This window comes from Delphinus delphis, chromosome 15, assembly GCF_949987515.2.
Source record: "Delphinus delphis chromosome 15, mDelDel1.2, whole genome shotgun sequence".
NCBI lineage: Eukaryota > Metazoa > Chordata > Mammalia > Artiodactyla > Delphinidae > Delphinus > Delphinus delphis.
In genome coordinates, this window is record NC_082697.1 from 62,021,464 (window position 1) to 62,043,038 (window position 21,575).

At 47.9% G+C, this 21,575-nt stretch overlaps 1 protein-coding gene across 1 annotated transcript in view; it reads left to right on the forward strand.

The window, feature by feature from the left end:
- LOC132438034 (BOS complex subunit NOMO1) overlaps positions 1-21,575 on the forward strand; it is a 53,585-nt gene that overhangs the window by 16,044 nt on the left and 15,966 nt on the right. Inside the window, exons 10-22 of the mRNA XM_060031813.1 lie at positions 1,292-1,397; positions 1,589-1,739; positions 6,190-6,364; positions 7,710-7,851; positions 8,874-9,005; positions 10,077-10,213; positions 11,745-11,832; positions 14,855-14,918; positions 15,484-15,579; positions 18,663-18,881; positions 18,980-19,062; positions 19,907-20,066; positions 20,209-20,335. Of these exons, the coding sequence (XP_059887796.1) occupies positions 1,292-1,397; positions 1,589-1,739; positions 6,190-6,364; positions 7,710-7,851; positions 8,874-9,005; positions 10,077-10,213; positions 11,745-11,832; positions 14,855-14,918; positions 15,484-15,579; positions 18,663-18,881; positions 18,980-19,062; positions 19,907-20,066; positions 20,209-20,335 (1,680 nt within the window). The remainder of the gene's footprint in view (positions 1-1,291; positions 1,398-1,588; positions 1,740-6,189; positions 6,365-7,709; positions 7,852-8,873; positions 9,006-10,076; positions 10,214-11,744; positions 11,833-14,854; positions 14,919-15,483; positions 15,580-18,662; positions 18,882-18,979; positions 19,063-19,906; positions 20,067-20,208; positions 20,336-21,575) is intronic.

Below are 21,575 nucleotides of genomic sequence, written 5' to 3' on the forward strand. Positions count from 1 at the left end.
TAAAGCATTTGACTGTAGCGCTGTGCCCTGGAGGGGGGATGGAAGGGTGAAGGTCAAGTCCTTCGTGCTTCAAGGGGCTTGCACAGAAGGATGGGGGCAGGTGAGTGGGGAAAGACATTTCCCAGATCACAACCAAATGCAAGGTTTTAAACAGACATGAATGGAATTTCAGGGAGTGGCTTGTAAGCTGTATGAGGTCGGGACCGTTGAGTCTTATTCCTTACTGTATTCCTAACACGTGATTTAGTGCCAGGTACGTGGTAGGTGCCTAATAAAAGTGATTGTTGAGTGAATATATAATTTAATAGGTGGGTTAACCACGCCTTTTTAGAAGGATGAAGAAGAGCTACCTGGGCTTCCCTGGTGGCGCAGTGGTTGAGAGTCCGCCTGCCGATGCAGGGGACACGGGTTCGTGCCCCGGTCCGGGAGGATCCCACATGCCGCAGAGCGGCTGGGCCTGTGAGCCATGGCCGCTGAGCCTGCGCATCCGGAGCCTGTGCTCCGCAGCGGGAGAGGCTACAGCGGTGAGAGGCCTGTGTACCACAAAAAAAAAAGGAGAAGAGCTACCTGACTAAAGAGGAAGCCATTTTATTTTCTTAGAGCTCAAATGCTCTTGCATATATGTGTGCATGCATGCATCCATCCCTTCATTCAGGAGTCATTTATTGAGTGCCTACTGTGTAGCAGGTGACTGAGTCAGAACAGGTCCCTATCTTCATGAAGCTCACATTCTAGTGGGAGGTAGACAAACTAGAAGAAATCAAACAAGGACATACCAGATATTGGGGAGGTTTTTGCTGAAGCCTAGAAAGTAGGTTAGTGTGATGGACAGTAACTGGCTGGGGCGTGAGGCAGGGGCTCCTGAGAAAGGGTAGTTAGAGCATCTCAGAGGTGGTGACAGTTTGAGCTAAACCTGAAGGACGAGAAGGGGCGGCCTCTCCCCAGTCCTCTGCAGGTGTGGGAGGAGATCCAGGCTGAGGGAGCAGCTGGTGTGAAAGCCCCTCGTGGGGAAAGCATGCAGGAACCCAAGATCAGGGTGGCTGGAGCCCAGCTGAGTGCAGAGAGCCAAGCCCTGGCCCTCACAAGTGAGGAGGACCCAGACACATAAACCAAGCGGAAGACAAGATGTGGGAAGGGGCTGCGGGTGGGTGAGCTGGGAGGGAGCTGGCTGGCATGGGGCACCAGGAGAAGGCAGCGTAGGCAGGGGTGCTGAGTGGTGGCGTGAGGGGCATGAGGGGGGCTTCTGCAGCTCAAGCACATGACAGCGTCCTCCCTGTTCTTCATCTTCTAGCCTGTGTTCCACGTCATGGGATTCTCTGTCACTGGGAGGGTCTTGAACGGACCTGAAGGAGAGGGTGTCCCAGATGCGGTGGTCACCCTGAACAACCAGATCAAAGGTGGGCAGACACGTTGGGCCCTGGCCTGTTTGTCTGGGCTGGGTTTTGCTCACAGAGAGGAATGGAAAGGAAAGAAAATCTTAACGACTCTATGAAAACATGCCAGCTTTTGGTCTCGAGTATCCCTGTGTAGATGAGGGCTACACAGTTGTTTTTGTCTCATCCTTTGTTGGCCTGTTTTTGTTTTACAGTCAAAACAAAAGCCGATGGCTCGTTCCGTCTGGAGAACATAACAACCGGGACGTACACCATCCACGCCCAGAAGGAGCACCTCTACTTTGAAACCGTCTCAATCAAAATCGCACCCAACACGCCTCAGCTGGCTGACATCATCGCCACAGGGTAAGGCGGGCGTGCGGGGCCTGGAAGCGCTGGTGCTTACGTTGGCGGCCAGCGGAGGACAAGACCACCTTCTATCTGACCGTGCGTTTCTGCCAAGGGTCCACATCCAGTCTCAGACACCTATGGAGAAACTCAGGCTGGCTTCTTTAGAAAGATCAGAGCTAAGTGTTATAAACTGAAGGTGCTTAACTGTTAGCTGCTTCAAGAAAGTCCTCTTACTCCAAAGTTAAAATGGGTTCAAGTTAGGAGAAGATCTGTTACGCCTGACTTCACATCTGTGAGGCCTGCCTTGGCTTCACTGGAAGATAATGTAGTTGGTTAAGAACGTTTGCTGTAAGATGCTTCGGGTCGTTGTCACAGTTCTTCCCACTTTGTACTTATTGTGAGTTGTGAGGGGATATCCTGTGGTTGAATTCCTGTAGTTTTACCAAGTAGTGACAGTGCCTAGTGCAGAGAACCCTGGCCTTGGAGTCAGAGTTTGGGTCTTTCTCTTATCCGTGTGTCACCTATAGAATGGGGAGGCTGCTATCCCTCCTTGGCAATAGGTGCTCAGTAAACAGTAACTTAACGGGGTGGGGATTGGTGAGCAGGGTCTGCGTGGAGAGAGGCCTCTCAGAGCAGCGCGGTGCAGATGGGGGCATAGCACTTGGTGTTGCTGGAGTGTAAAGTGCTGGGTGGATGAAGGGGGCAGATGTCAGAGGGGCTCCTCACTCCCTGTTGGAAGACGGGGATTTTCTCCACCAGGGAGAAAAGTCAAGGGGCCGGTGAACGGTGTGAGCACGGAGGTAACGTGGTTAGATTTTTGTCTTCAGTGAGACACTGTGGTGCCACGGCTGCGGGGAAGGCCTCGAAGGGGACAGGAGAGGGTGCGGGAGGCCTGAAAGCAGAGTTGACGAGGGCCTGTCTTATGGGGAAGTCAGGGACAGATCGGGAAGATGTCTCAGGGTTCCCAGCCTGAGAGGCAGGATGGCTGTGGACGGGGAGAGGAGCCTGTTGGGGATGAAGCTTCAGTTTTGGCCGTGGCGGTCCATAGGCCCACTAGGTGGCGCTCTCCACCGCGTGCTTGGATAGATTGTAAATCGGGAAGACTCGGCCGGCCGCAGGTGGCAGCCAGAACCTCGAATGTGTAAGAGCAGGTAGAAGTGGATCAGTGGACCGGAAATAGAATGTCAGCCTTCGAGGGGTGGCCTTAGGAGAACCTGGGGCGGGGGTTTAGGTGTGACCTCCCGACGGTCTCGGAGGCCCAGGAGCTGAGCCCTGAAGGCATGCTTTATTGGCTTGGTGGCTGAGGAGGTGACCATTGTCTGTAGGCAGGCGGGGGGTCCGGGTCCGGGGTTCAGTGTTGAAAGGCAGGTGAGGAAGCAGAGCACCCGTGGAGCCTGCTGCCGTGTGTGCCGTGGTGGAGCCTCAGGAAGTGACTCCTGGGCTGCAGTTCTCCCTGCTTCCCTCATAAACAGTTCTGAGCAGCGACTCCAGGTGAGCCACCATGATAAGTGCTGGGTGTGTACAGGGAACCAGGCTAACGTCACAAAGGCAGGGGTCCAGGAGGCAGACTGAAGACGAGGAGTCAGTGACGGTAAGTTGGGGTGGGTGTGCAGGAAGAGCTCGGGGACTCCGAGGGGACTTCGTTTAGGTGGGGCGCTGTGGAAGCCGAGACCTTTGGGAGGACCGAAAGGTAGCCGAGTGGAGGGCTTGGCAGGCAGAGGGGACAGCGTGTGCCAGGGCCTGGAGGGGACAGAGGAGCTCTGGGGTCGGGGTGGGGACAGCCAGCGTGGCTGGGGGCGATGGTGAGGCTGGAGGGCCACGTGGCCTTGTAGCCATCTTGTGGGGATGGGCTTCTCCCCAAGTGAAGTGGGAAACCATTGATGAGTTTTCATCAAGGGAGCCGCGTGGATCAGGGCATTTTGGAAAGTTTTGGGGTTCTTTTGTCTTTTTTTTCTCCCGACTGCTGTGTGAAGAGTGGATTGGAGGAAAGCCCGAGTATAAGTGGAGGGCGTAGATGGGAGGTGTGACAGTTGTCTGGAGGAGCTGGTGACCGGTGGGACCTGGGACCCTGCTGGTGGGGGAAGGAGGAGACGTCGGTGGATTTGATGAGTGATGTGGAGGCTTTGTGCATCAGAGCCCAGGTTTCCTATTTGAGCATCAGGGTAGATTGAGGAGGTGCCATTCATGGAGATGAGGAAACATAATTTAATTTTATATTTATTTTCTTCTTTAAAGTGGAATATTTGGGTCAAAGAAAGAGAAACAACATTTGTTGAGCATAATTGGAAAAATTCATCATTTTCCTTTTGGTCCGTTTGCCTTTTAATTCATTGATATTTCTTACTCTTTCTGTTTTTCCCTTTTAAAAAAATTATTTGCTAATTTATTTGAAAATCAAACTCTGGCTTCTGTCTAAATGGCAACGAGAATATAGTTGTCTTACGATGCACCAAAATTACTGATTTCTCTTCATTAATGTATTAAATCCTGATGAAATAATTTATTGACACATCAATTTTTAAGAGCTTCAGTATAACAAAACATTGTCTTACTGGCTTTTTAGTTCTTTTTCTAAACTAAAACAATATATATTTGAGGTTTAGGGTAATTGGACACTTATCTTTAATTGAGAGTACGAGCTAAAACTGATTGTATGGTTAAAATATTTAAAACTTAGGCAAAGAGGTTCAACTTGGAATGAATAAGGGGACTTGCCCCCGACATGGGCACAAATGAAGGGAATATGGAAGGTCCTTGAGAATAATTCCGTCAGTAGTCCCTTCCTATCCATTTTCTCTGATAGTACACAGTAGGGAACCAAAAGGCAAACCTTTGAATCTAGATCAGGGGCTGGCACACTTTGTCAAGGAGCAGAGAATAAATATTTCAGACTTCATGGGCTGATAAGGTCTCTGTGACGAAACCCGCTACAGACAGTTCATAAATGAACGGGCTTGGCTGTGTTCCAGGAAAACTTTATGTGTGGACGCTGACGTCATAGTAGCATGTCGTTTATTATGTCATGAAATAATCTTTTGATTTTTTTTTTCCCCCTTTAAAAGTGTGAAAACCATCTTAGCTCACGGTCTCTCCCGAAACAGGTGGCTGGTGTGACTTGGCCTGTGGGCTGTGGCGTCTTGCCCCTCACTGTCCAGCCTGAGCCCCCATGGCCAGGCTGGTCACATCCCTTTAGGGAGACAGCTGTGCTCTCCTTCGCTCCCAGACTTCACACACACAGCGTACCACCGCCTTCTTGTTCCTTCTGCTGTTTTTTCTTTGCAGCATAGTGGGTGTGCCAGCATTTAGTGCACCCCATAATTATCCAGCGCTAAATCCGGCATTTTTTATTCTCCTTCTGTCAAAAGGCACAACTGATTTTTTATCTAAAGTGATTCTCTTTAAGATTAGAAAATATTATCTTTAGGCAGTTGAAGAAGCGATTGTGGCCTCCAGCTGTGGGACATTATTACACTTAAACGCACCAACTGTCTAAAAATGAAGACGGTCACTCCACGGACGCCGGACTTCGTTGGTGTTTATTAGTGAGCAGATGTGCCTTTCATGTGCTTCTGGAGGTGTGCCTTGTAGCACTTTACACACTGCTCATTGCAGTCTCCAGTCTGAGCCATTACCTTAATAGGGCTTTTCACTTACAAGTTGCTTCTGTGGCTCCTAGCTCCTAGAGTTCAGTTTTAGCTCTGCATTTTTGTTTAACTTAATTACCTTTACTATTCAGGTCTCTCAGATTGCTTTTATCTGTGCATTATATATAATCACAGGCAAGGAAGGCGTCTTTGATAACCCTGCCTTGTTTTATCCCCTGGGTAATACCACACTTTCATAGGCAGCTTACAGCTCTTGCTTTTTTTTATTTTTTATTTTTTTTTGCCGTACGCGGACCTCTCACTGTTGTGGCCTCTCCCATTGCAGAGCACAGGCTCCAGACGCACAGGCTCAGCGGCCAGGCTCACAGGCCTAGCAGCTCCGCGGCATGTGGGATCTTCCCGGACCGGGGCACGAACCCGTGTCCCCTGCATCGGCAGGCGGACTCTCAACCACTGCGCCACCAGGGAAGCCCAGCTCTTGCTTTTAAGGACGAGTCCACATTCTCAGTTCGAGGCTGCTCCACCATCCACGACCCAATTATCTGAAGCATTTTTATCATCCACAGATTGTTTGAAACTTGCCTCTGCAGTGGGAGATGGCCAGATGTCACCCAGAACATACAAACAGCCCTGCCCCGGGCCCTCGCTCTGCCTTTTCCTTATGCAGAAAGAGGTCCAATCTTCTTTCTAAAGGTTGCTTTTAAAACTGGAGTCATTTTGGCTACATTCCTGTCTCTTCATTAAGATCATACTAGTCTTAGGGACGAGGGCTGAAAGAGGGATGCATAGTTTGGGTTGCTAAGCACCTTTCCTGTGATAATTGAGTTCTCATGCTGGAATGAACGGTCCCCTTGTTGCAGGTTCAGTGTCTGTGGCCAGATATCAATCATTCGCTTCCCCGACACTATCAAGCAGATGAGTAAATACAAAGTTGTCCTGTCCTCTCAAGACAAGGACAAGTCTTTGGTCACCGTGGAGATGGATGCTCAGGGATCATTCTGTTTTAAAGCAAAACCAGGGACCTACAAAGTCCAGGTATGACGAGTTTTGTTCTATTTAAGATATTTGAAAAAAACACCAATGATTTAAAAAGGGTTATTTTAAAATGGGGTTAGAGAAGGAGCATTTCCATTCCCAACTTCTTATTTTGAAATCTTTACATTCCTGCATGTCACAGTTAGAGCAGACAGGCAGCTGGTTTGAAGGTGACGCAACAGGCCTTTCTCTTTTCCAGTCCTGATGTTTATTAGGGGTTAGTATCAGGCTGCCAGTCATGCCTCCACCTTCTCAGGCTTCTGGCTGCTGTTGAATATCCACGGGTCCCCAAAGGAGATCGCAGTGAACTCTTTATTCATGGCAGCTCAGTAACATCCACAGAGCATGGCTTCTGGACCCTGAGGCCAGAGCTTCCCTTTTCCTGCCTTGCTGTAAATTGAAGACGCTGGGCAGGCACCACCTAATTTCTCCATCCAGGCAGGTGGAGAAGCAGGGGAGACCCTGGCTTATAGTCTCCCCGCCAGGGTGAAAGCCTGAGCACTGGTGGAGGCAGTGGGCAAGAGATGAGACAGAAGCGGAGGTCAGGCCACCGGCCCCTTGGGGTCTCAGGCTCTCACCCGTCAAGTCAGCTGCTCCCTGGGGAAGAGCAGGGGAGGGGACTGGGAAGGGTCCTTCTAAGACTTTGCTCTCCTGTAGGGCCAGTGGGATCCCCCCTGCCCCCGCTAAACAGATGGGGTGGGCGCACAGCCTTGCCCCTGCTTCCACGAACAGCATACTGTGTGGGTGGGCAGCTCCTTTACCAGCCAGCCAGTGTCTTGTGACGTTGGCCACACGGACAAGCCTTTAGAGGCCCTTTCAGAGGCATAATCAGGCCCTTTTCCAGGGAAGGGCAATTCCAGAATGTGATCTCTACCAGGGATGAAGAAGGCGAGCACCGCCTCCTCTCCCAGTCCCTCTTGTGAGCTTGACAAAGGCACACAGAAATGAGGGAAGAAGAAATGGCCCAGTTCCACTGTTGGTCATCCACGTGGCCTCCACAAGTTCACAGCTTGTGTCACGAGTGACCTCAAGCCAGGATCAGGTTCTGGGATGTCGTATGGTTTCCACCTGGGTGCACATGATCAATGACAGCTTTGCGTGCCCTGATACGCTTCTGTGTACACCTGGCGCTGCTGAAGGCTAGTGCTTTATGTCTGCCTAGAAATACGTTTTCTTCACACCGGCTGTATGCAGATTTGTTGTGATTATAAAACTAGGCCTAGGAATGAACCTTCGTCCTACAGAATCCGTTTAGCCTTGGGCCCAGGTGGATGTTCTGGTGCCACGTCGGCCAGGGAGCAGCGGCCCTGATGCAGCCGCTGACCTTGTTCTGTGTGTCCCGCAGGTGATGGTTCCTGAGGCGGAGACCAGAGCGGGGCTGATGTTGAAGCCTCAGATGCTGCTTCTGGCTGTGACTGACAGGCCTGTGATGGACGTGGCCTTCGTGCAGTTTTTGGCATCGGTTTCGGGGAAAGTCTCTTGTTTGGGTAAGATGTCAACTGAAAGCAAGAACAGATAGGTTCAAGGAAGTAAGTGGGGAGAGGTGGGATTTTGGTGAGCTTTTCCTCACTGGGCGGCATTGAAGGTAAAAGCAGAAGCTGCTCCAGGGGAGTGGTGTCTGTCTGAGAGTCTGTGTCGTGTGCAGTTCTTTCTGAATAATTGCCACAAACACCATAACATTTCTCTTTGAGTAATGCTGCCTTGGCTCCCAGAAGAACATGTGGGTTTCTTTTTATTGCCCTCTGACTCTGAAAGGAAGATGGTAGTTGGGCCCAGGTTTCCATCCTAGCTCTATCACTTACCACTGTGAGACTGTAAGCATGTACTTGCCCAGCCTAGGTTTTTCTTCTGTAAAATGGGAATACTCCTGCTCTCGGGGTTTTAATGAGGCTTAAATGCGGTCATGTCAAGAGGCAGTGTAGCACAGTGGTTAAGATGTTAGACTCTGGAACCAGACCGCATGGGCTTGAACATTCGCTGTGTGACCTGGGGTAAGTTACTTAACCTCTCTGTGCTTTGAGTCCCTCATCTGTAATGTAGAGATGTTAATGGTACCTACCTCACAGGGTAGTTGTGAGGATCAAATGAGTTACTGTATGTATAGCCGTTGGAAGTACCTGGAACACAGCAAGAGCCATATAAATCTTTGCCATTATTAGTAATATTATTATGATGATGATAAAGGGCCCAGTTCTATACCTGGTATGAAGTGGATTTTCAATAAAGTTTCATCACCTCTGTCTATTTTTCTCTTGCTCCTGTTGATGCTCCATAGATATTACTTCCCCTAATGCAATAATTGCTGGGTGGCTTCATTGTTTGGTACCGATGACAAGCATAGGGGGAGACTTCCTAGAATCAAGTAGATGCATGTTAGCTTTGAAGGAACCTCCTGGCACTGTCCTTCAGGAGCTAAGGGGTGGGAAGCAGCACACACAGATTGAGGGTTCGAACGGGTGCTATGGTTCACAAGGCAGTCAAGTGAGGCCCCCGCATCTTTTCTCTGCAGACACCTGCGGTGACCTGCTGGTGACCCTGCAGTCCCTGAGCCGCCAGGGCGAGAAGCGGAGCCTCCAGCTCTCCGGCAAGGTCAACTCGATGACTTTCACGTTTGACAACGTGCTGCCCGGAAAATACAAAAGTAAGAACCAAAGGCAGCACTTCCTGTCTTTCTAAACTTTCTAGAAACCTGCTCTCAGGTTGCATCCCAGCTGTACAGTTGTACTTGTTTAACTCTTCTTTACCCCTTGACCTTGAATGTGCATTATTTAGCCTCGGGCAGTAATGCAGAAGTTGAGGCTTTATGAGCTAACTGCCGCCTCATCAGGATGACCCACACACTTCTTCTCATGCCATTTTATTTCTAAATGCCGGAAAAGAGTGTGAAATAATTACACGGAAGTGTTCTACCACTTAGCAGCTGTGTGAGCGAGGCAGCTTACTTGATCTCCCTGAGACTCAGTTTCCCCTTTTGAAATAGGAGTCATAGAACCTTTCTGCAGAATGTAGGACTCATGAAATCCAGTATGTGAAGCCCCTTGCACAGGGCCTGGGAAGCAGAAGGTGCTGGCGAATGTTGTTTCTCTTTTCTCCGCCTTTCTTGAGAAGCTCCCATTGCTTGTATTTTTGCTATGTCAGAGTTTAGCTGGGAGCTGCTGGCAGTGAATGGCTTATAAAGTAGGCTGATTTTTCTGGGGAATTATATTTTCTATTATGTCAGGTGTTGGCAAACTATGAGCCGAGGGCGACTGCCTGTTCTTATGAATAAAGTTTTATTGGAACACAGCCACGCCCACTTGTTTGTTTATCGTCTGTGGCTGCTTGTGTGCTGCAGATGCAGAGTTGAATAGTTGAGACCATGTGGCCCACAAAGGTGAAAATATTTACTCTTTCGCACCTTACAGAAAAAGTTTGCCAATCCCTGAATGTCTTACTTGTAGTCTGCTCTTAGGCCCAGTTGAATTTCTTTCTTGGTGATTTTAATGGCCACTGGTTTCAGTTTTTCTTTAGCAGTTACTTATTCCCAGTGTGATTAGCTCTATGTGTATACTGACACACACACACACACACACACACACACACACATACATATTTGTTGGTATGTATGTGTATAGAGGCCCACACATAGGATTCATTAGCACTGTTTTTCTGGGGGCATTCAGGGAGGCGGTGTGCTCTGTTCCCACGGGGGTGTGTGTTGTGTCCTTTGCAGTCAGCATCCTGCATGAAGATTGGTGCTGGAAGAACAAGAGTCTAGAGGTGGAGGTTCTGGAGGACGATGTGTCAGCGATTGAGTTCAGGCAGACGGGCTATATGCTGAGATGCTCCCTGTCTCACGCCATCACTCTGGTAAGCGGAGCTTCTGAGGATTCTCTTATGTGGAATGACACTCGCCTTTTGGAGAGCGAGAAGAACTAGCATGCTAAGAGTGTTATCAGCATAGATAGTCAAGGCGGATTCCCTTTTCTGCCCCTCGACTCACCCACCTATTATGGAAAGCACCATGAGGAAGCATTTTAAGTCCCTTATTGGAAAGATGCCTTTGTTTGGGAGATTTCCTCGTCCTGGCTCCACATTAAATTTTAACTTTGACTAGTGATTTGGGGAAGCTGTTGCCGTAGTGCAAAGCACGTGGGCTCTGTAGCATCGGGCAAGTTCATTTAGTGTTTGTGAGCCTCAGTTTTCTCCTCTAAAATTGAGATCATAATACTCACTCCCCAGGGGCATGGTAAGGTTTAAGTAACCCTCTTACGTATTTGAAGTTTTCCTGGCCATACACTGCTATTGTTTATGAACAGGTGCAGCTGAGGACAGAGTTGGTTATTCTCTTGTAGTCACTGAAGCTGGATTGGCAGTGTACGCAGTGGATTTCAGGAAAGGGAGCACCTGTGTACACCTATGTAGACCCAGTCATGAACTTTATATAATTTTTTGACTTCCAGCATTGGCAGATGTCACTGTAAGGTCCCAGTGGAGAAACGGAGGCAAATGGCAATTAAGTGGCCACTTATATTAGACACCAGAGGCAGTGAGACTGGTGTCTCCAACACCAGTTGAATGCTCTAACCGCTTAACTACAAGTGCTCAACAAACAGCTTTGTTACGAGAGATGGGTTGATTAATATCCAGTTGAGAATAAGTAATAGACATTTAGGAAACCATTCCTTCCCTCAAACCCTCCAGTGGATTTCCATTTCCCTTAGACGGAGATCCATCTTCCTTAACAGTGGCCAGCCCTTCGTTAACTCGTACCTTACCCCTTACCCCTCTCCCCTTCACTCACTGGGCCGTGGCATACTGGCCGCCTCGGCCAGTTCCACACCAAGCTCGGTCCCTTCTCTGGGCCTTTGCACATACTCTTCTCTGCCTGGAATGACGTGTCTTCTGCACAGCTGAGTGTATTTGCTTTTTCTCATTACTCAGGCTGCAGCCCCAATGTTACCTGCTCAGGAGGGGTCTGTTCTGAGCCCAGGCTGAACAGGCCTCTGTGGTGGTCCCTCTCTATCCTGCTCCCTGTTTATTTCTCTGTAAGCTCTGTTACTTCCTAGCTGAAATCTACTGACTTCTTTGTTGACTACCTGGGTTTTCTCTCTTCCTATATTAGAATGTAAGCCTCCCTGAAAATAAGAGCCACGGCAGCAACCAAGGCCCAGCCTTGAGCCTGCCGCATAGCAGGTGCTCAATAAATATTAGTTGATTGAATGAAAAAGATCACGTTTTTGTTGGAAGTTTTGGAAGCTTTTTGATTTTCCTGTGGCACCCAGCTGCTCACATGATTAATGGGCAAAACAGATGACTGGTTCAGAAACAGAAATATTATTAATCATCGCTGTGTCTCCATGTCCCCTAGTAAGTCATTGTATTGGCTTTGGTCCCTTAGGAATTTTATCAGGATGGAAATGGACCTGAGAACGTGGGGATTTATAACCTCTCCAAAGGCGTCAACCGATTCTGCCTGTCCAAGCCCGGTGAGTCTGGAAGGATTGATGTGCTACGAGTGAGAGAAATGGAAAGGCACCAGAGGGTGGTTTTAAAGGCATTTTTCCCTATCTCGGTTCAGTTTGCATCAAGCTGTCAACTTTGGCCGTGGTTAGCTCCTCTGGAGGGAGCAGCGTTTTTACCCAAAGAAATAGAGGTGGGGGCTGGCATGTGTTCGCAGGCTCTCGGGTTGGAGTTGGGGCCAGACCACTGGGCCCTTTTCACTTCTAAAAGGATTGCACCATCAGCCCATGACCTCTCCTGACGAGTGATCTTTTTAAAATAAAGATTGGATCATCTCCCGCCTTGCTTAAAGTCCTTCAGTGGCTTCTCTGTCAATGACTTTATTGAGATGCAATTTGCAGACCATAAAATTCACCCATTTAAAATGTGTTCAGTACAGTGATGTTGAGTAACTATACCTAGCTTTACAACCATCATTATAATCCAGTTCAGAACATTTGCATCACCCCAGTAATATCCTTCCTGCATGTTTACATTTGATCTCTATTCCCAGCTCTAGGCAGCCACTAATTTATTTTCTGTCTCTATGGATTTGCCTTTTTTTGGACATTTCATATAATGAAATCATACAATACTGTTATTTTTTAGGCTTCTTTCACTTAGCGTAATGTTTTTGAAGTTCACCCAGGTTGTAGCAGGTATTAATAATTGGTTCCTTTTTATTGGTGAATAGTAGCCCATTGCATGGCTATATTACAGTTTGTGTATCTGTTCCCTGGTCGGTGGGTATGTGAGCTGTTTCCAGCTTGGGGCTATTAGGAATAACGTTGCTGTGAACATTTGTGTACTAGTCTTGGTTTGGACATTTGTTGGGTAGATACCTAGGAATGGAATCATATAATAAATTTATGTTTAATTTTTAAAGAAGCTGCCAAATTGTTTTCTGAAAAGGCTGTATTTGCCATTTGCTGTTCCTCCCGGCCATGCCTGAGGGTTCATGTTTTTCCACATCTTTACCAATATTTGTTGCTCTCTTTTTGATTTTTAGCCATCCTGGTGGGTGTAAAGTAGTATCTCATTGTGGTTTTATTTTGCATTTTCCTAATGAACAATTCAGTGACTTCTCTTGGTTCTCAAGATAAGATACAGTAATCCCCACTCACCCATGGTTTCACTTTCCACAGTGTCAGGTACCTGTGGTCAACTGTGGTCCAAAAATATTAAATGGGAAATTCCAGAAATAAACAGTTCATAAGTTTTAAATTGCATGCCATTCTGAGTAGCGTGATGAAATCTCTCACCATCCTGCTCCCGTCCAGCCCGGAGATGTGAATCGTCCCTTTGTCTGGCACGTCCACGCTGTATACATTACCCACCTATTAGTGTACGTGAAAACATAATATGTACAGGGTTTGGTACTACCTGTGGTTTCAGGCATCCACTGGGGTCTTAGAACGTATACCCCACAGATAGGGGGTACTCTTATACAAAACCCTTCATCAGACCTTGAGCTCCTGTATAATCTGGCTCTACCTGTCACACTCTGCTCCAGCCACTCTGTCCTGTGTCTTAATCAGGATGCCATTGGCTGCAGGTAACAAAATCTATACGACAGCCCCCAACAAGCGGAGTTAATTTGGCTCAGTAGCAAAGTCTGGCAGCACCAGGCATGGGTTCAGCAGCTGGTAGATGTTAGGGTTGGTGTCTTTGTGATTCTTTTAGCTCTTTCCCTGGTATTTCTTACCTTGTGTTTTCAAAGTGCCTACTGTTGCCCCAGAAAACTTATGTTTAAGGCAGGAAGATGAGGAGAGGGGCGGGCAAACATTTTCCGTGCCGCATCCTCCAGGAAACTTCATGTCTTACCGGCAAGAACCGTGTCACAAGGCCACTTTTAGCTGAAAGGGAGCCTGGGGAGGTTGGATTTGCTGCCTGAGGCTGGGCGCATTTTCACCCTAAACGTAAGCAGGAAGGACAGCTGTTAGGGAGACAGCCAGCAAGCCTGTGGTTCAGATGCTGTGCTCTACCTCAGTGCTTTCCCTGCCCCACCCCCTCTTCACCCAGCTCTGCCTGCCTGCCCATCACTTCTTGGTTCCAATGTTACTCCCCAGGGAGACTGGCCCCACAGTGTCGTTGAGAGCTCCCTGCTGTGCTCGTGTCCACAGTGCCCAGTTCCTCCCCTGCCCATACCCGTCACACCTGGTGTGCACGTGGCTGTCGAATGCTCTCTCTGTAGATGGCAAGCCCCGCGAAGGCAGGGACCGTATCTGTCCCCACCGTGTACCAACACCTGGCACAATACCCGGCCCGAGTGTTGCCCTGTCAGTGTTCGTCAAATGAAAGAACAAACAAAATGAATGAAGAAACCTAGTAATTTTTTTTCTACTCGTAACTGAATTGAGGCTTGATCAGTGTGACAGAAACAGCAGAGGTGATTTGAACTAATTTCATGTTTTGGTCGGTCATATGGCCAAAATGTTGGTTAAAGACCATTTGGGAGAATCCACTGTTACACTTTGCTCCTTCCTGAAACTATTCTTCTGGCAAATGACATCATATGCCCCTAATCTGAGTGTACCCCACGTGAGCTCATGGCATGAAAGTGTTTTTGCAGTTGTTGCATAATTTTCTGGGCCTTCCCCTGCCCCATGCCCCCTCTTAGGAATATTTATAGGAAGGAGTCCAGGCTGTGGCTGTCTTTTGGATCTTTAACAGAATCTATTAGGTAGAAGATTCTCAGTCTGATTCGCAGTAGAAATGTACTTCCTGTTCCTCCTCGTGCACGTGTCTGTTAGCTTGGTCTGTGTAGACTCAAGTGCTGTGACTTGTTAAATTATGCAAAATGAAAATCCTTGCTTTGTGAGTGGGCCTTTAAGTGGATCAGGTCTTTGGTAAGAAGCCATCGTATGCAGCGGAAAAGGTTCTGATCCCGTGTTGCACATCCATGATAGGTTGTAAATGAGAGGCACCGCCTTTGGATTTCGGATGTTGGAATTGCTCAGCATAATAGACGCTCTTCTCTGAAAATTACTTTTGATTTCCTGGCTGCAGGCGTGTACAAGGTGACCCCTCGCTCCTGCCACCGGTTCGAGCAAGCGTTCTACACCTATGACACGTAAGCCGGGCGCCGACTGCTCCGGGGTGTCTGTGTGTCTCCTGTGGAGGAGAGTGAGCGTGACTCTCTTCTTCACTCATTGCTGAGAACACGGGAGTTTTTTGTATTTTTTCTGGAAGCGGTAAGGTTAGGCATGGAAAAGAATTTCTAGACAAGGATTTTAAGACAGTTGGGTAAATTACTGAGGAAATGAAGGTAAAGCTCTCTTTCCCAAGAATTCTGTAAACCCAGGACGGAAGGCTGTGGTTTGGAAGTGGCTTAAATACAATGTTTGTTGAATCTTCCAGCCTCACTGATGAGAATTTCTCAAGCTCAAGTCTACCATTTTTCTATTTTTACAAATGCTTGTGGGTTTCACAGGGAATTGGAGGTGTAAAGTTTTGGTGTGGAGAATCAGTTTACTCTTAAAGACACTTGTATGTATTTCAGGAGTTCTGAAGTGCTAAGAGCAGTGTCACATAGTATATTTCAGGGTCAGGAAGGTCGCCCATAAGTGATGTTGTTTGTGATCCTTTGAGAACCATGAGGTGATGTGGTGTTTTCTTTCCACTTCTCTAATTTATAGGTCTTCACCCAGTATCTTGACGTTGACAGCCATTCGCCACCACGTCCTTGGAACTATCACCACTGACAAAATGATGGATGTTACCGTGACTATCAAGTAAGGCTAGTGTTCCATGGTGGGCTGAGCACGGGAGGGTGGTGGACCAGACCTTCTCTAATGGACGCTCTGAGAATTATTCTTGATTTCTTATCTCTAGGCGTAGTACAAACAGTCTTCGCTCTTATACTTATGTGACATAGCTGTAAATTCACAACAGCCTGTTCCTTTCCTTTTATGACTCAGGAATTAACTGTGGATGAGGAAGAGTCTCCTGACAGCTCGTTTCAGCGTCTTAAATTTCTGTTTGAACTCGTTACACTTCCTGTCTTTGCTAAGGAAAAAAAGAATCTCTGGTTTGTTCACTGTATTTCAAGCGTTTTAGCAAATTCAAAAAAAATTGCCTATTTTTCTTTAGAGCCTTTCTCGAAGGCTTGGGAAATAGAGATGACACCTTATATGAGAAGGGTCATGAGAGAAAGTGTATGAAAGGCAGTCCCTCACTGAGGGTCAGGTTTGTGTGAATGTCACCTTTGAGAGGAATTTTTGCTGTGTGGTGGGTGCATCTGATACCCTAATTTTCTCAAGAAAGGAAAGAATTTTGACAATATGACCATCTTTGTCAAATAGAATGGAAATCTGAGTAACTTTCTCCCAGCTTACCTTATTTGAAGTTGCCTTTCCAGCAGTGTCTCCATCTTTCTGTCCACCCGTCCTTCCGTGAAGAAAATATGGATGGAGAATCCTCAGTGGTTAGGCACTGGGCGTAGGTGATAGCCCCTGCCCTCGTGGAACTTAGAGTCTCATGGGGGCAGCGGACAGTAGTCCAAGAGTCACATACAGAACTGTAAAATAAAAGCTGTCATAAGTGCTTTGACTTTGACCTTGTCAGGGGGTTGAGGTCCATGCAGGAGAGGTGGGCTTCTGGGGGCCAGCCACGTTAAGGGTCTTAGCTGTGTCCCGTGGACACTCTGACATATTTCAAGTAGAGGGATCACTTTCTCTTTGTTTCAAGAAGGTCCCCCTGGCTGCTGAGTGGAGAACAGATAGAAGAGGCGCAAGAGTTGAAGTCGATCGAGGTGGGGGCAGAGGCTCTTGTAGGAGTCCAGGCGAGGGAGGATGGGGCTTCAGCCAGGCGGATGGCGGTGGGGATGGAGAGAAGCGGACGGGTTGGAGAGTTGTCAGGGAGATTGAGTTGAAGGGACGCGGCAGCAGTCTGACCACGTGGGGTCAGGGAGGGAGGAGTGTCAGGGGCAGCCCGTGGTCTCTGACTGAATTGATGGGATACCTATTCACCAGGGTGACATGGTTTCTAGGAGAAGGACTTGCTGCGTTTGTCTTGTGGGCCTGGCACTTTGCCTGGTGCTGGAGCAATGTCTTTTAGTATTTTCCTGCTTGGAAAGTATGAATTACTGGTATGACTAGAAAGTCATATTTTTACCAGTAGTGACTGCGTGTTACGTTGTTTTCAGTCTTTATTAACTTTATTTTTGTAACCTCAGAAGAGTTTTTGTTTGGTTTGGTTTTGCTGAAAATTATGTGAAATGCATCTTCCAGCTGGACATGGCCGGGGGTGGGGTCCCTAATGGGGATCTTGTACTTCCCGGATCCAAAACCAGATTCCTGGTGGTCGCCCTCCACAGACCTCCTCTGTAGCCGTCCCTGTTTCAGAAATGGCAGCTCCATCTTTCTCGTTGGTCCTTGATTCTTCTTTCTCTTGCATCCCATACCCAACCAATCCATCTGCAAATCCTCAACTGTACAATCCTCGTTATCCATGGGGTTTGGTTCCAGGACCCCCCGTGGTTACCAAAATCCACAGATGCTCAAGTCCCTTATAAAATGGAGTCGTATTTGCATATAATCTATGCACATTCTCCTGTATAGTTTAAATATACTTTAAGTCATCTCTAGATTACTTATAATATCCAACGCGATGTAAATGCAATGTAAATAGTTGTAAATACAATGTAAATGCTATGTAAATAGTTGCCAGCATGTGGCAAAATCAAGGTTTACTTTATGGAACTTTCTGGAATATCTTTTCCCCCAAATATTTTCCATCTGCGGTTGGTTGAATCCTCGGATGCGGAACCTGCGGAAATGGAGGGCCAACTGTATATCCGTCATCCGGTCCTTTCTTAGCACCTGGCCTCTATACTTTGGTTCCACCCACCCTTGTCTCTTGCTGGGATTGTTGCCGCAGCTTCCTGTCTGGCGTCCGAGTTTTGGCTGTTGCTTTATAACAGTGTGTTGTTCATGGGGAAGTCCAAGTGATCTTTAAAAGTGGAGACCCTGTCATTCCTCTGTTTAAAACTCCATCCCCTCAGGGTCCACACCAAGGTTTTCCAAGCCCTAGTCTGACACCTGATCTGGCTCTACCTGATCTGGCTCTGCCTGGGTCCCTCTGCCCAGGCCTCCCTGTTCTCCTCCTCGCTGTCCCTTGAGCATGGCAGGGAGCTGCCTCCAAGGCTTCGAGAGACTTTGCACTCGACACCTTCTTGCCTGAGGCCTCACCCAGAGCCAAGTGGTTTGCTCTCTGTCGCCCTTCCTTCAGGTGGCAGTGGTGTCACCTTATCAGAAGGGACTTGGCTCAGCCCCTAATAAAAAGTAGTGCCCCTTGCCTCCCACCAGCTCTTTTATCTTTCCACGCTGCTTTATTTTTCCTTATTGTACTTATCACCTGACAACGTTTTTCTGTTGATTGTCTGCCTCTTCCCACTAGAATGTGGATTCCATGAGGTTGGGGAATGTTGTCTGTCCTGTGTACAGTCTCCCCAGTGCCTGGTTCTCTTGCAGAGTATGTTCTCAATAAAGGTTGAAAGAGAGACAGAAGATGGTGGTGTGGTGTGGGAAGGACTCCATGTCCTACGGGAAATCTGATGTTTCCTTCAAGTCATAAAGTCAGTGGTATTTCATCCCAGCCCAGATCTATCAGATACGTCCACCATGGCAAAGAAGTTCAGTTTTTTGTTTTTAAAAAGCTATTAGTTTATTCAAAACAGGAGAAGAATGTGTTGGTGGCTTTATGAGGTGCTTGGGTTTTTTTTACTGCTGGATCTCTGCTTGCAGAAATGTCTGATTCCCACTGACTACAGGGATACGTGACTTCGTCTTCTGGACCGCTCCTTCCTTTCTTCCAGATCTTCCATCGACAGCGAACCTGCCCTGGTCCTCGGCCCTCTGAGGTCCATGCAGGAGCTGCGGAGGGAGCAGCAGCTGGCCGAGATCGAGAGCCGCAGGCAGGAGAGGGAGAAGACCGGTGGAGAGGAGGGGGTTGAGGGAAGGACCAAGCCCCCTGTGCAGGAGATGGTGGACGAGTTACAGGGCCCCTTCTCCTACGACTTCTCCTACTGGGCACGGTAAGCGCTCTCCGGCTTTCCCTGCAGGGTCGTCTGTTCTGATGTCCTTCCTCATGGGGGGACAGACCAGCCACATTGAAGTATCTTACTTATTTTAGGTCTGGGGAGAAAATCACTGTCACACCCTCGTCTAAAGAGCTGCTCTTTTATCCTCCTTCCATGGAAGCCACCGTCAGTGGAGGTAAATGTCAGCTCAGTGAGCCGATGACACACCTTTGCAAGTGTTTCTTTCCCTGCAATTAAAATTTTATTCTGTGCTGCTGTTATAGTGAAACCATCTTTGTAAGGCACTTCAGTCCCCTTTGGCACATAGATCTTACTACTTGATGAGTGAGTGGATGAACGAAAGGTCTAAATCAGTAAACGTAACTTTCACTATTAGAATTGGGGGATCTTTTTGGAAAAGGACTCAGTTTTCCTTGATGTTATCAGGTTGACACCAGAAGGGAGATAAAAAGCAAAAGCATCAGTTGTTGAAACGTCTGAAATGTCTTCGTGTGTCCGAACCGTTTGTGATGTTTATGTTTTTTGGTCGGGGTTATGGGAGGGTCTTTTGGGGACTGGATAACCAGAAGTGATTGCTGGTGGAATATTTAGGCTACCAATAGCTTTTCCCAGCATCGTGGGTTCATTAAACCCTGGACGTTTCTGTGTTTGGAAGGAGAGTATTGAAGGGCGTGGCTGTCCAGCAGGCAGCCTGTCCGGGGCAGCCTTCCATACCGGTCCTCTGAGGTCCAGCCGCACAGGCTCTGACCTGCAGTAACGGCTTCTCTCCTCACCTGTGGCCTGTGAGAGCCAAGGGAGAGGAGCAGGGGAAAGCCAGCTTTGTAGGCTGTACCTGCTAACATTCCTGGCAGTTGAACAAGGCCATTCGTCAATGGTGAGAGGCTTGGGCCACTTGCAGTCACTGAGGATTCTGGTACAGACAGCAGCCTCATTGGAGCTGGCTTCCAATATCTCCGTTTTAGGCCCTTCTTTAATGGGAAGCCCCAACCTAGTCTTCTGTTTATCTCTTCCCTTTTTAGAAAGCTGCCCAGGGAAGTTGATTGAGATACAAGGGAAAGCAGGCTTATTTCTGGAAGGCCAGATCCACCCAGAGTTGGAAGGAGTGGAGATTGTCATCAGTGAAAAGGGGGCGAGTTCACCCCTGATCACAGTCTTTACTGACGACAAAGGTGCCTATAGGTAAGGCCGTGACTAAGAAACATTTGCTTGGGATCAGTCGGGGAGCCTAGAAAGAAACTGGGGAGCCAGGTTTCCTTGGGGCAGGTGATGCTTCTTCCAGGATTTGAAGCAAAGCCATCTCCAGTGTTTCTTTTTTACTCAGTGTTGGGCCACTGCACAGTGACCTGGAGTATACCGTGTCTTCGCAGAAGGAGGGCTACGTTTTGACTGCGGTGGAAGGAACCATAGGAGACTTTAAGGCTTATGCCTTGGCAGGCGTGAGCTTTGAGGTAACACTGTGTGCTTTTAAAAAGCAGCTTTATGGGGTATAATAGACATACAGTAAGCTGCACATAAAGTGTATAATTTGACAGTTTTGACATATGATGACCCCCATGAAAACACTACCACAGTCAAAATGGTGGCCACATCCGTCACCCTCCAAAATTTCCTCATACCCTTGGCAACCCGTCTCTCCTGCCCCTCCCCACTGCTCTGATCTGCCTTCTTTCACTTTGGATCATTTCGCATTTCCTAGAGTTTTATATAAATGGAATCATTCAGGATGTACTCTTTTTTTGGTCTGGCTTCTTTCACTTGTAATTAGGAGATCTGTTGACTTAAGCTTGTGTGCATACCTTTTGGGAAGTATTTTAAGCTTTCATCCTTGACTCTGTTCTCTGTTGAAGGATGCAGAATGTCTTTCTCTCTTGCCTCAGTCCTTCTTGGGAAGAAGCATGCTGTGTAATGGACAGAGTGAGTCTGGAGATCTTGAGGCTGAATATTTTCAACATAGAGGCCAAATAAATTAAAATTCTATATTGCAGAATGCATTTTAAACCAAACTGAAAGATAGTCAAACTGGGAAGAAATATCTGTACCATAAATAACATTCCCTGTTTACCAGGGTCTCCTAAAATCTATAAGAAAAAGACAGCCCAACATGGGACTCCCCTGGTGGCGCAGTGGGTTCAGAATCTGCCTGCCAATGCAGGGGACACGGGTTCGAGCCCTGGTCCAGGAAGATCCCACACGCTGTGGAGCAACTAAGCCCGTGCTCCATAACTACTGAGCCTGCGTTCTAGAGCCCGTGTGCCACAGGTAATGAACCCTGTGTGCCTAGAGCCTGTGCTCTTCAACAAGAGAAAGCCCATGCTCGCCGCAACTAGAGAAAGCCCGTGCATAGAAACAAAGACCCAATGCAGCCAAAAATAAATAAATAATTAAATTAAAAAAAAAAAAGACAACCCAACAGAGAAAAGATGAACCAAGGATATGAAAGGCAGTTCACGGAAATCATCCAAGTCACTCATAAACATACAGGAAACACTCGACTTCGGTAGTCACTGGGGAAATGCAAAGGAACACTGGGTCTGGGGTGAGATTTGCAGTCATCAAGACAATATCCATCTTCTTGGCGAGCACGCATTTTCCCACACATAGGTAATTTGTTGGAGCTGGAAATGGTTACAGCCACCATGGAGGGCAGTTTGGGGGTTTCTTTCTGAATTTCGAGTGCACACTTCCGAC